Source organism: Lithobates pipiens, unplaced genomic scaffold (genome assembly GCF_037356315.1).
Source record: "Lithobates pipiens isolate NorthernLeopardFrog02 unplaced genomic scaffold, aLitPip1_a1.2 Scaffold_27, whole genome shotgun sequence".
Taxonomy (NCBI): Eukaryota; Metazoa; Chordata; class Amphibia; order Anura; family Ranidae; genus Lithobates; species Lithobates pipiens.
In genome coordinates this window covers 224,486,876-224,499,826 of record NW_027507788.1, presented here as the reverse complement: position 1 = coordinate 224,499,826, position 12,951 = coordinate 224,486,876, and the positions used below count along the sequence as shown (strand labels likewise).

At 47.5% G+C, this 12,951-nt stretch overlaps 1 protein-coding gene across 2 annotated transcripts in view; it reads right to left on the bottom strand.

The window, feature by feature from the left end:
- Window positions 1–687: 687 nt before the first annotated feature.
- The window catches only part of RNF207 (ring finger protein 207), a 90,162-nt gene continuing 77,898 nt past the window's right edge, over window positions 688–12,951 (bottom strand). For both annotated transcript variants that reach the window (XM_077458305.1, XM_077458304.1), the window contains 2 exons: window positions 12,574–12,654; window positions 688–5,195 (listed from right to left, as the gene is read on the bottom strand). In XM_077458305.1, the coding sequence (XP_077314431.1) occupies window positions 5,033–5,195; window positions 12,574–12,654 (244 nt within the window). In that variant the 3' untranslated portion in view covers window positions 688–5,032. The remainder of the gene's footprint in view (window positions 5,196–12,573; window positions 12,655–12,951) is intronic.

The following is a 12,951-nucleotide window of genomic DNA, read 5'->3' as shown; positions in this document are numbered from 1 at the left end:
TATGCAGAGGTCAGTAGAATGTAACAATGCAGAGGTTAGGAGTAATGCAGAGGTCAGGAGTATATATGTAATAATGCAGAGGTTAGGAGTATACCCTGTTTCCCTGAAAATAAGACCTAGCGTGATTGTCGGTGATGGCTGCAATATAAGCCCTAGTTAAAGTCCTTGTAGGTCTTATTTTCAGGGTAGGGCTTATTTGGGGGGGTAGGGCTTATATTGCAGCCATCACCGACAATCACGCTAGGTCTTATTTTTTGGGAAAACAGGGTATATGCAACATGCAGAGGTTAGGAGTATATATTTAACAGTGCAGAGTTAGGAGTAATGTAGAGGCAAGTAGTATATATGTAACAATGCAGAGGTGGTCAGTAGTATATATGTAACAATGCAGAGGTTAGGAGTATGTAATGCAGAGGTCAGTAGTATACATCTAACAGTGCAGAGATTAGGAGTATTTTTAGGCACCCCCCCCATGTAAATTCACTCCTGGGACCTCGGACGTAGTGATGCCCGGCAGAGTAAGATCTCCCCTCGTGATCTATAAAAGCTCATTGTAATACACACACAAATATTATTAGAAGGGATACGGCTTCGTTTTATTTGTTTTCAAGAAGGGTTTTAATAACACATTTTAGAATCAGGAGATTCCTCTGTACATGACGGCAGACACTAGAATAAAAACAAAAGTGAATTTTTCAAACCAATTTTATTTAAAGGAGAACAGGAGCCAATCACAGAGGAGATATTCGCGGGAGCGGGAATTTCTTTATTTGGCGGCTAGGAGACAACATGAAGAAGGAAAAGGAGCTATTCATTTAAAAATTCTGTCAATGGATTTCCTGAATTCTGTCTGGCCAAGTCATCTCAAGAAACAGATACAAGTCGTCCCTCGACAACGGTTACTACCGGGCAACGGACACAACTTTCCTCTTCCTGACTTGTGAATGGAGTCTTTATAGACAAGTTGCAGTATTTTACTACGGCCCATAATAAAGGCTCCATTCACACTCCCACCACTGTGGATGGAGGTGACTTGTCCCTCTGCAAAGTCTGACCCACTGTTGTATGTAAAATGTTCAGGTGCGACTTTTCATGCAACTTTGGGGGGGGGGGGGAGGGGTTAACATTGAAGTCTGCGGCCCTCAAGTTGCATGAAAGTCGGACCAAAGTAGTGCAATGAACTTCTCTGGTGTGGCTGTGACTAAAGCCTCGATCACACGATCGGATTGTCGGCCCACCGAGCGTCTGATTTTTGTCTACAGGGCGTGTGTCGGATCTTGTCTTGCATACAAACGGCACACAATTGTCCGGCCAACAAACACGAACGTAGTGACGTACTACGAGGAATTTCAGGTCTTGAGCGCCCCCCTTTGGGCCCCTTCTGCTAAATTTTGTGTCTGGTGAGTATTGATTCCGAGCATGCGTGTTTGTACTTTCAACTTTTGTGTGACGGATTTGTGTACTGACCACCCGAAAACCTGACAACAGGCCGCTGTCCGCCGAAAATGTACTAGCCTGCCATCCAACATTTGCTGGCAACAATTGTCTGACGGAGCGTACTAATGATTGGATTTTAGGCAGACAATCCTTGCCAACAATTGTACCGCGTGTGCGAGGCTTTAGGCTGCTTTCAGAATGGAGCGGTGCGTTGGCGGTAAAATGCTGCTAGTTTTAGCGGCGCTTTACCGTCATTTTAACGGCGCTATTCGGCTGCTAGCAGGGACGCTTTTAACCCCCGGTAGTGGCCGATGAAGGGGTTAAATGCGCCAGTGTAGTGCCGTTGCCGAAGTGTTTTGCAGGCGGCAGTGGTAACCCATTCATTTCAATGTGCAGGGGCGCATTAGGAGCGGTGTATACACCACTCCTTCGCCGCCCCAACGATGCTCACTTTTTTTTTTTTTTAACGTCCTGCCAGCGCATCGCCCTGTGGAAGCACTCGGGTTCTCACACTGAGACTGCAGGGGAGGCGTTTTTCAGGCGCTATTTTTTAGCCCAAAAAGCGCCTGAAAAACGCCTCAGTGTGAAAGGGGTCTAAAGCCCCGTACACGCGATTTTCGGACGACCGAACGTCTGTTTTTATTTTTTTTGTGGCATGCTGGTCTCATGTCCATAGTGAAGAGATTTCTCACCAAACGAAAATGTTCGTATGACAGGAAGTGACGTCACGTGTTGAACAGTTTTGTATTCTTTCGTTTCTGAGCACGCACAGTCTTGCGCTTACGATTTTTTCCGTACAAAAACTGCACTGATGAAACAAAAAAATCGGACGTTGAGTTCACATCTGACAAAAATGTTATAGTCCGCACATCCAATTTTTGTCTGACGAAAAAAACGTAACCGGCTGTCGAAAGCACCGTACTGACGATCCGAAAATTGCGAGAGCTCGCCGTACGGGTTTTTCCACGCAATTTTTGGATCGTGTGTACGAGGCCTTTAGTCGCACATCAATGAATGGTTACCATTGGGAAAACACGGGGGAAGACTTGCGATGCGACTTTGATGTCCAACGTCTCATGATAAATCGCACGTGTGATTAGGGTGGAAAGAGCATTTGTCAGAAGAGGGGAGGAGCCTGAAGAACATTTTTTTTGTTGCTCAGTTCGCACAGTAGAAATGTACATGTGGATACGGTGGGTGAAGAGTGATGCACACGTGTGTGAGGTCAGGGGGTCGATAGGACAGTAACTGCCGGATGTTGGATGACCTCTGACCCCCAACACCGAACCCTGTCAAGTCAAGGTAAGGCCCCTTTCACACTTGTGTGACCTGAAAGTCGCACGACTGACACAACTTGAAGCAGTTCCTGTGTAATCTTGGGGTTTATGGACCTCAAGTCGCATCAAAGTAGTGCAGGGACTACTTTGACGTCGCTGCAAATTGAAGTTGCACAGATATGAACAGTACTCATTGGAAATCATGGGGGTGTGACTTGTCATGTGACTTTGCAGTCCCAAGTTGCACAAGTGTGAAAGGGGCCTGGAAGAGGAGGAGCTCATGAGACCCAATTGTGACCGATTCTCCCTCAACTAATGGGGAAGCTAATACAGCGGACAGCCATCGGGGGGGGGGGGGGGAGATTTACTAAAACTGGAGGACTCAGAAACTGGTGCAGCTCTGCATGGGAGCCAATCAGCTGCCAACTTCAGCTTGTTCTATTAACCACTTCAGCCTGGAAGATTTGGCCGCTGAATGACCGGGCCATTTTTTTGCGATTCGGCACTGCGTCGCTTTAAATTGGTTGTAAACCCTTACAACCAACCATGACCTACAGGTAAGCCTAGATTAAGGCTTACCTGTAGGTCCAAGAAATATCTCCTAAACCTACACGGTTTAGGAGATATTTGCTTAAAAACAGGCACCGCTGTCTACGGCGCAGGCGCACTGAGCACGTCGCGGTCAACGGCGATATGCCACGAGTGGCGACTCCCGTGCGCATGCACGGGAGTGACGTCATCGCGGCTTCGCCTAATGACAGCGGCGGAGCGGCGAGACACACCGAGAAGATGGACGCTCCGGACTACAGGGGACAGCGGTGACATCGCTGGCTCCTGTGTCAGGTAAGTGACACATAATGGACTGTTATGCGATGCGATGCGATGCATAGTAGTGCATTATGCTTTACCTTTGCAGGGAATCAAAGAGGAAGTAAACTCATCAGGGTTTACTTCCTCTTTAACTGACAATTGCACGGTCGTGTGACGCTGTACCCAAATAGAATTAATGTTTCCCCCCCCACAAATAAAGCTTTATTTTGGTGGTATTTGATCACCTCTGCTGTTTTTTTTATTTATTTTTTTGCACTATAAACAAAAAAAGAGTGACAATTTTGAAAAAAAAAAAACATATTTAGTATTTTTTGCTATAATAAATATCCCCATTTTTTCCCTCAGTTTAGGCCGATGCGTATTCTTCTACATATTTTTGTTAAAAAAAAATCGCAATAATCGTTTATTGATTGATTTGCGCATAAGTTATAGCCTCTACAAAATAGGGGATAGTTTTATAGCATTTTTATTATTATTTTTTTTTTTTTACTAGTAATGGCGGCGATCAGCGGTTTTTATCAAAACTACGACATTATGGTGGACACATCGGACACTTCTGACATTTGGTTTTTTGGGACCATTGACATTTATACAGCGATCAGCGCTATAAAAATGCACTGATTACTGTACAAATGTCACTGGCAGGGAAGGAGTTAACACTAGGGGGCGCTCAAGGGGTTAATTGTGTTCCCTAGTGTGTGTTCTAACTGAAGGGGGGGGGTGGGACTTGCTAGGCTAAGAGACAGATCGCTGTTCATACTCTGTATGAACACACGGTCAGTCTCTTCTCCCCCTTTACACACACAGATCCCGGTTCTCGCCCGTGTCACGAGCGATCGCGGGAGCCCGGCGGTCACGTCGGCTCCTGGGGGCAAGCTGCGTGCCCCTAGTGGCCAAAAAAATAACGGCGATTCGCGCAGCTTGTCGGCAAGCGGTTAAGCGTTGACTATAAGGCTCCATGCATACTGGACGCTAAAATAACGTTATAAAAACGCCAGTAGCTTTGCAGTGAGTTTTTCAAAGTTTTTGCAATAGTGTTTTTTTTTTTTATGGATCAAAAACGTCAAAAAAAAAAAAAAACGCTGGTGAGCCACGCTTTTGAGCGTTTATCAGCGTTTTTTGACATTAGAGCGTTTTTACAGCTGAAAAACTCCTCTCAGAACCCAATAGTTTTTATTATTTTTTTTAAAGCCAAAAAACACCCCAGCCAAAAACTGCTGATAACAGCCTGTGTGTGTATGGACACATAGGGTAACATGATGGGGAGTTTACTGACTATAGGGAAAAAAAACGTCTGAAGCAAAAAACAGCCGCTGTAAAAACGTCCGGTGTGCATGAGGCCCTAAACCTGGAAGCTGATTGGTTTCTATAGAGATCTGCACCAGATTTTGCGCTCTCCAGTATTACTGTCAATTGTAACTGGTTGTTAAGAGACAACTTGCACTCGTTTGATAAGACGACTGTAGACGGGGCGATTGTGAGCCCCGTTATGTGTTCAGCCCCTTCCAGGAGGAGAGATTCTGCTTCAGCCTGTAATAATCTTTGCTGATCAGCAGAACGTCATCACTGAGCAGGTCCAACGTTCGGTTGTCAAACTTCAATTCTGGAGGCTTTTCATGCTGGTCTTCTGGGCAAGTCGTCACTTCGTTCCTAGAATGAAAGGGTCAGGAATTAGATGAGGCAGGGCTCCAAATGTCAAGTCCTGACCTACTATCCAGGCCTCAAGGGTTACTCGCCACCAGCTGCCCCACCCAACCGCTACTCTGCCCCGCCCCCGCAAGACACCCTCATAAATGATCTCATGAAATGACACTTAAACGTTTTATGCAGAATTACTATAAGTTATAAAAATAAATATTAACAACAACTTTTTCAGTGCAGCCTCATCTGTGCCCATCAATGCAGCCTGTGCCCATCAATGCAGCCTGTGCCAAAACAATGTAGCCTGTGCCCATCAATGCAGCCTGTGCCCATCAATGCAGCCTGTGCCAAAACAATGTAGCCTGTGCCCATCAAGGCAGCCTGTGCCAAAACAATGCAGCCTGTGTCCATCAATGCAGCCTGTGCCCATCAAGGCAGACTGTGCCAAAACAATGCAGCCTGTGACAAAACAATGCAGCCTGTGCCCATCAATGCAGCCTGTGCCAAAACAATGCAGCCTGTGCCAAACAATGCAGCCTGTGCCAAAATAATGCAGCCTGCCTATCAATGCAGCCTGTGACACAACAATGCAGCCTTTGACAAAACAATGCAGCCTGTGCCCATCAATGCAGCCTGTGCCAAAACAATGCAGCCTGTGCCCATCAATGCAGCCTGTGCCCATCAATGTAGACTGTGCCCATCAATGCAGCCTGTGCCCAACAATGCAGCCTGTGACACAAAAATGCAGCCTACCTGTGCAGGGGAAGATAGGAGAGGATTGCCGGACGGATCATCAGAGCGCCGAGGAACATCACTGCAACAGCTTTCGTTTCAAATGCCGTGTGTTCTCAGTGCTCGCCGTCACGTGCAGCCCCGCCTCCTGGCTCGGGGAGTTTGATAAACCTCACATGTCCCGGGATTGGATGGGTCTATCAAAGTCCCAGAGACGGGAGATGGTGGCTGTGTGCGACAGCGGAAATGAAAGCTGCTAAAGCGATGTCCTGCACTCTGATGATTCAGCCAGCTCTCTCTTCTCTCTGGGCGATCGCTAGGAGAAGAGCTCCCATTCAACCCTCACCTGCTGGTGTTACTGGCGTTGCTCGTCCCCCCCCCCCCCCCCCCCGCTCCCAGGCAGCCCACACTCACCGGGCCTCATTTTCCACTCGCAAAATGGGAGTAGGCAAGTGGAGAATTGGAGGCCTGAGATAAGGGGATCCAAACTTTTCTGTACGTGGGCCAAATTGTAGATATTTTACAAAATTTTGCAGGCCAAAAAGAAATCCCCATCAGGTCCCCTTTTACATCGGAGTGATATCTTGTATGGGGTTCCCATCAGTCTCCCCTTGTATCGGGGTTCCTATCAGAATCTCCCCTTGTATCGGGGTTCCCATCAGAGTCTCCCCTTGTACAGGGTTCCCATCAGAGTCTCCCCTTGTATCGGGGTTCCCACCAGAGTCTCCCCTTGTACGGGGTTCCCATCAGAGTCTCCCCTTGTACGGGGTTCCCATCAGAGTCTCCCCTTGTACGGGGTTCCCATCAGAGTGTCACCTTGTACGGGATTCCCATCAGAGTCTCCCCTTGTACAGGATTCCCATCAGAGTCTCCCCTTGTATCGGGGTTCCCACCAGAGTCTCCCCTTGTATCGGGGTTCCCACCAGAGTCTCCCCTTGTATCGGGGTTCCCATCAGAGTCTCCCCTTGTACGGGGTTCCCATCAGAGTGTCACCTTGTACGGGATTCCCATCAGAGTCTCCCCTTGTATCGGGGTTCCCATCAGAGTCTCCCCTTGTACAGGGTTCCCATCAGAGTCTCCCCTTGTATCGGGGTTCCCACCAGAGTCTCCCCTTGTACGGGGTTCCCATCAGAGTCTCCCCTTGTACGGGGTTCCCATCAGAGTCTCCCCTTGTACGGGGTTCCCATCAGAGTCTCCCCTTGTACGGGGTTCCCATCAGAGTGTCACCTTGTACGGGATTCCCATCAGAGTCTCCCCTTGTACAGGATTCCCATCAGAGTCTCCCCTTGTATCGGGGTTCCCACCAGAGTCTCCCCTTGTATCGGGGTTCCCATCAGAGTCTCCCCTTGTACGGGGTTCCCATCAGAGTGTCACCTTGTACGGGATTCCCATCAGAGTCTCCCCTTGTATCGGGGTTCCCACCAGAGTCTCCCCTTGTACGGGGTTCCCATCAGAGTGTCACCTTGTACAGGATTCCCATCAGAGTCTCCCCTTGTATCGGGGTTCCCACCAGAGTCTCCCCTTGTACGGGGTTCCCATCAGAGTGTCACCTTGTACGGGATTCCCATCAGAGTCTCCCCTTGTATCGGGGTTCCCACCAGAGTCTCCCCTTGTACGGGGTTCCCATCAGAGTCTCCCCTTGTACGGGGTTCCCATCAGAGTGTCACCTTGTACGGGATTCCCATCAGAGTCTCCCCTTGTACAGGATTCCCATCAGAGTCTCCCCTTGTATCGGGGTTCCCACCAGAGTCTCCCCTTGTATCGGGGTTCCCATCAGAGTCTCCCCTTGTACGGGGTTCCCATCAGAGTGTCACCTTGTACGGGATTCCCATCAGAGTCTCCCCTTGTATCGGGGTTCCCACCAGAGTCTCCCCTTGTACGGGGTTCCCATCAGAGTGTCACCTTGTACAGGATTCCCATCAGAGTCTCCCCTTGTATCGGGGTTCCCACCAGAGTCTCCCCTTGTACGGGGTTCCCATCAGAGTGTCACCTTGTACGGGATTCCCATCAGAGTCTCCCCTTGTATCGGGGTTCCCACCAGAGTCTCCCCTTGTACGGGGTTCCCATCAGAGTGTCACCTTGTACGGGATTCCCATCAGAGTCTCCCCTTGTATCGGGGTTCCCACCAGAGTCTCCCCTTGTACGGGATTCCCATCAGAGTCACCCCTTGTATCGGGGTTCCCACCAGAGTCTCCCCTTGTACGGGGTTCCCATCAGAGTGTCACCTTGTACGGGATTCCCATCAGAGTCTCCCCTTGTATCGGGGTTCCCACCAGAGTCTCCCCTTGTATCGGGGTTCCCACCAGAGTCTCCCCTTGTACGGGGTTCCCATCAGAGTCTCCCCTTGCATCGGGGTTCCCATCAGAGTCACCCCTTGTAAGGGGTTCCCATCAGAGTGTCACCTTGTACGGGATTCCCATCAGAGTCACCCCTTGTAAGGGGTTCCCATCAGAGTGTCACCTTGTATCGGGGGTTCCCATCAGAGCCCCCCCCCCCCACCTCCTTATGTCAGAACCAGTGCTTTTCAGTCACCCTTTAAAATGATGTACAATCCCGATTCACCCCATTCTAAAATGTAAAAAACAAATAGTTTTCCATAATTCAGGGGCATCTACACACACGGGGGACACCCAGCGCTAGAGGGGGATTTATTTTTACAATGTAAAGACACCTTTGCATCCTCCCACCGACTAGTATTCCAGCATTTCTCTTCTCCTTCATTCAGCCAATGTGACCCCAGTGCTGACCGAGAGGGGAAGGACCAACAAGGGTCCTCCAAACTATGACATCACCAGTTGTTAGGGCGCTGGCAGGTGGCCCTTGTGGTGCCCGCGGTGATAACGCTCCACAATATGGTGCAACAAGCCACACCCCCCCAATGAAAAAAGGGAAAAAAGCATAAATTAACAAATATATAAATTATCTTCCCTTTGTAACCTGCAGCTGCTGTCATTTTCTGTAAAATGCAATATGGCTGCCAGGAGGTGTTCTGTGCACAGATGGTATACAGCCCCCGCCCCCCAGAGATGTAATTTCCTGCTGGTGTGATTGGGTCCCTGATTTTCCCAGAAGTCTGCACTAAGATAAATGTCAGATTTTGGGCATCCCCTGCAACAAAAATGTAATTTTTGGTGAGATGCTCTCAAAAAAGGGAAGTCACATCTAAAGGGAGGCAGACCCTGGCACTTTCCTCATTAGAGCCCTGCAGGTGCAGCAGCTGACTGATAATGATTAAGTCACTCCCATTCACTTTGCACATGGACACAGAGAAAGAAACAGATATTTCTTCAGAACAACAAAAGGTAGGAATCTGCTACAGAGTTTGCTACAATCCCTGCAATGTACAGAGATCACCTTTGGGGGGGGGGGGGGGTTTTGGGGGTTCTCAACAAAAGTGGAGTCAGCCTGGGTTCACACTGTGCAGCTTTAAAGTCACATGAGTATAAAGCTAGACCCTAGTGCAACTGTGGTACGACTTGCATTGACTTCTGTTAAAGAAGTTGCTTGCACGTTGTGTACCGAAGTTGGACCAAAAGTAGTGCAGGAACCATTTTCTAAGTCAGAGCGACTCAAGTCGCACAGATTAGAACAGTTCCATTGCACAGAATGTGGTCTGACTTCTAATGTGACAAGTGCTCCAAAGTCAAAGCGCTTGTGTTGCATCAGTGTGAATTGGGCCTTACTGTTTAAGCTATATAGCTTTGGTGCTGTCTGCACACTATTGGCTTGTGTGTGTATGTATATACTGTATGTATACTTATATTGTCAAAAGTATAGGAACGCCTGCCTTTACACACACATGAACTTTAATGACATCCCAGTCTTAGTCCGGAGAGTTCAATATTAAGTTGGCCCACCTTTTGCAGCTATAACAGCTTCACCTCTTCTGGGAAGGCCGTCCACAAGGTTTAGGAGATGTGTCTATGGGAATGTTTTTCCAGAAGCGCATTTGCGAGGTCAGGAACTGTTGGACAAGAAAGCCTGTCTCTCAGTCTCCGCTCTAATTCATCCCAAAGCTGTTCTATCGGGTTGAGGTCAGGACACTGTGCAGGCCAGTCAAATTGTTCCACCCCAAACTCGCTTCTCCATGTCTTTATGGACCTTGCTTTGTGCAGTGGTCCAAATCATTTGGTGGAGGGGGGATTATGGTGTGGGGGGGGAGCAGGATTATGGTGTGAGGAGGGGGGGGAGCAGGATTATGGTGTGGGGGGGAGCAGGATTATGGTGTGAGGAGGGGGGGAGCAGGATTATGGTGTGGGGGGAAGCAGGATTATGATGGGGGGTTGGGCTTGCCCCCTTCGTTCCAGTGAAGGGAACTCTTAAGGTGTCAGCATACCAAGACATTTTGGACAATTTCACAATCTCCCAACTTTGTGTGAACAGTTTGGGGACGGCCCCTTCCTGTTCCAACATGACTGCTCACCGGTGCACAAAGCAAGGTCCATAAAGACATGGATGAGTGAGTTTGGGGTGGAGGAACTTGACTGGCCTGCACAGAGTCCTGAGCTCAACCTGATAGAACACTTTTGGGATGAATTAGCGCGGAGACTGCGAGCCAGGCCTTCTCGTCCAACATCAGTGCCAGACCTCACAAATGCGCTTCTGAAAGAATGGTAAAACATTCCCATAGACACATCTCCTAAACCTTGTGGACGGCCTTCCCAGAGGAGGTGAAGCTGTTATAGCTGCAAAGCGCAACTCAATATTGAACCCTCCGGACTGGGATGTCATTAAAGATCATGTGTGTGTAAAGGCAGGTGTCCCAATACTTTGGGAAATAGTGTGTGTGTGTGTGTGTGTATATATATTATATATATATATATATATACATACACACACACACAATATGTAAAAGGAATAGGCTATGGAGTACCCATCAGAAGTCATTCTTTGCTCCTCTATCGCATTTTAAAATTTCTAATATATAAAAAGAGAAAGCATTCCCCATTCCGGAGTTTATCCCGTGTCCATATCACTGATTACTAGAAGATTCATAACCAGACATTACAACCCTCGCTGTGCTTCTGACCCCCCACCTGTCCAGTAATCTGCCCCCCTCCCCCATTCTCCACTTATCCATTCACAGAAGGCAGCGTGCTCTGTCATTGGTTCACAGATCACATGGTGTGAACGGATGAAGGAAGAAGTCGATGATCTACACTACCACTTTGATACATGAGAGCCAAAAAAGTAACTTTTTTTTTTCTTTTGCAGAAACTACAAAATGTTGTCAGCCTGGAGTTTCTGCTTTATACACTGTGGGGGTGGATTTATAAAAAAAAAAAATAAAATGTACACGTTTCTCTGTACAAAATGCATATAAATTTGTTCTTTATGAATGGAGCAAATTTGAACGTTGTCAGGCTACATTCCCTGCAGATGGAGGATGTGTGAATGAGTGCATTATAACCTAGCATAGGAAATTAGCTCCTCAGCTCCATCTAGTGGTCATTATGCGGTATTTCCCCGGCTAACACATTCAGAGTGCAGAGAATATATGGGGAGAACATTTACACAGAGATGATTTATATGAAGTTTCAAGGAGCGAACAGCAAATACTCCCAGACAAGTATGAGGTAAGGGAATGTAAAGCCTAAATTTAGTTAAAAATAACAAAATAGACGCAACAGACATTATTAACCAATCAGTGTGATGTGTCTCTTGTCTCCTGGTTTGGGTAAAAACTTTCTCCTCCAATGCCCCCCCCGTAATCTCCTGGTGCATCGGTGGTTAACAGAACTGAGAAACCTGTGACAGGTACCCCTCATGCCCCTGCCCCCACCCACCGCATTGTGTTGGTGCTGCAGGAGTTAATAGGAGCCACTGGACTTGTCATAGGCACTCCAGAGTGCCCACCTATGTCCGCCATTTTCTTACCAGCTCCTCCAGTCACAGGAGCCATAACTACAGATTTTATGAATGAAACAAGCTCTATGAATGGAAGACGGGAGGATGAATGAAGGGTCCGCCTCCTCCATTCATAGGAGCCATAACTACAGCTTCTATGAATGAAACAAGCTCTATGAATAGAAGATGGGAGGATGAATGAAGGGTCCGCTTCCTCCATTCATAGGAGCTGTAGTGCCTGCCAGCTTCTATGAATGAAAACAAAATCTATGAATGGAAGATGGGAGGATGAATGAAGGGTCCGCCTCCTCCATTCACAGAAGCCATAACTACATGTTCTATAAATGAAAGAAGTTCTATGAATAGAAGACGGGAGGATGATTGAAGGGCCCGCCTCCTCCATTCATAGGAGCTGTAGTGCCTGCCAGCTTCTATGAATGAAAACAAAATCTATGAATGGAAGATGGAAGGATGAATGAAGGGTCCGCCTCCTCCATTCACAGAAGCTATAACTACATGTTCTATGAATGAAAGAAGTTATATGAATAGAAGACGGGAGGATGATTGAAGGGTCCGTCTCCTCCATTCATAGGAGGTGTAGTGCCTGCCGGCTTCTATGAATGAAAACAAAATCTATGAATAGAAGACGGGAGGATGATTGAAGAGTGCACCTCCTCCATTCATAGAATCTGTAGTGCCTGCTGTCTTCTATGAATAGAGAAGCTGGGATGAAAGAATGAGCATAGTTGGGCACTCTGGACTTGCACACCCACTGATGAAGAATATATATATAATTTTTTTTTGTTACCTGCCATGCACCTCCATCATTGAGGAATCTTCAGAGGTTTTCTCAGATACATCGTCTTTCAGCTCTTGAGGTTCTTTCAGTCTGTTATATATAATAATAATAATAATAATAATAATAATAAATATATATATAGTACAGTTGTGTGCAATGCATCTCCTCACTGATCCTGATTTACTAAGGGAGTGCAGCTTGTTCACCATTAAAGCCGATTTTCACTTAAAGGATATGTAAAGGTTTGTTTAAAAACAAAAATAAACATGTCATACTTACCTCTTCTGTGCAGTTGGTTTTGCACAGAGTGGCCCCGATCCTCCTCTTCTGGGGTCCCTCAGCAGTGCTCCTGGCTCCTCCTCTTCTCCAGTGCCCGGTCCTGCTGCT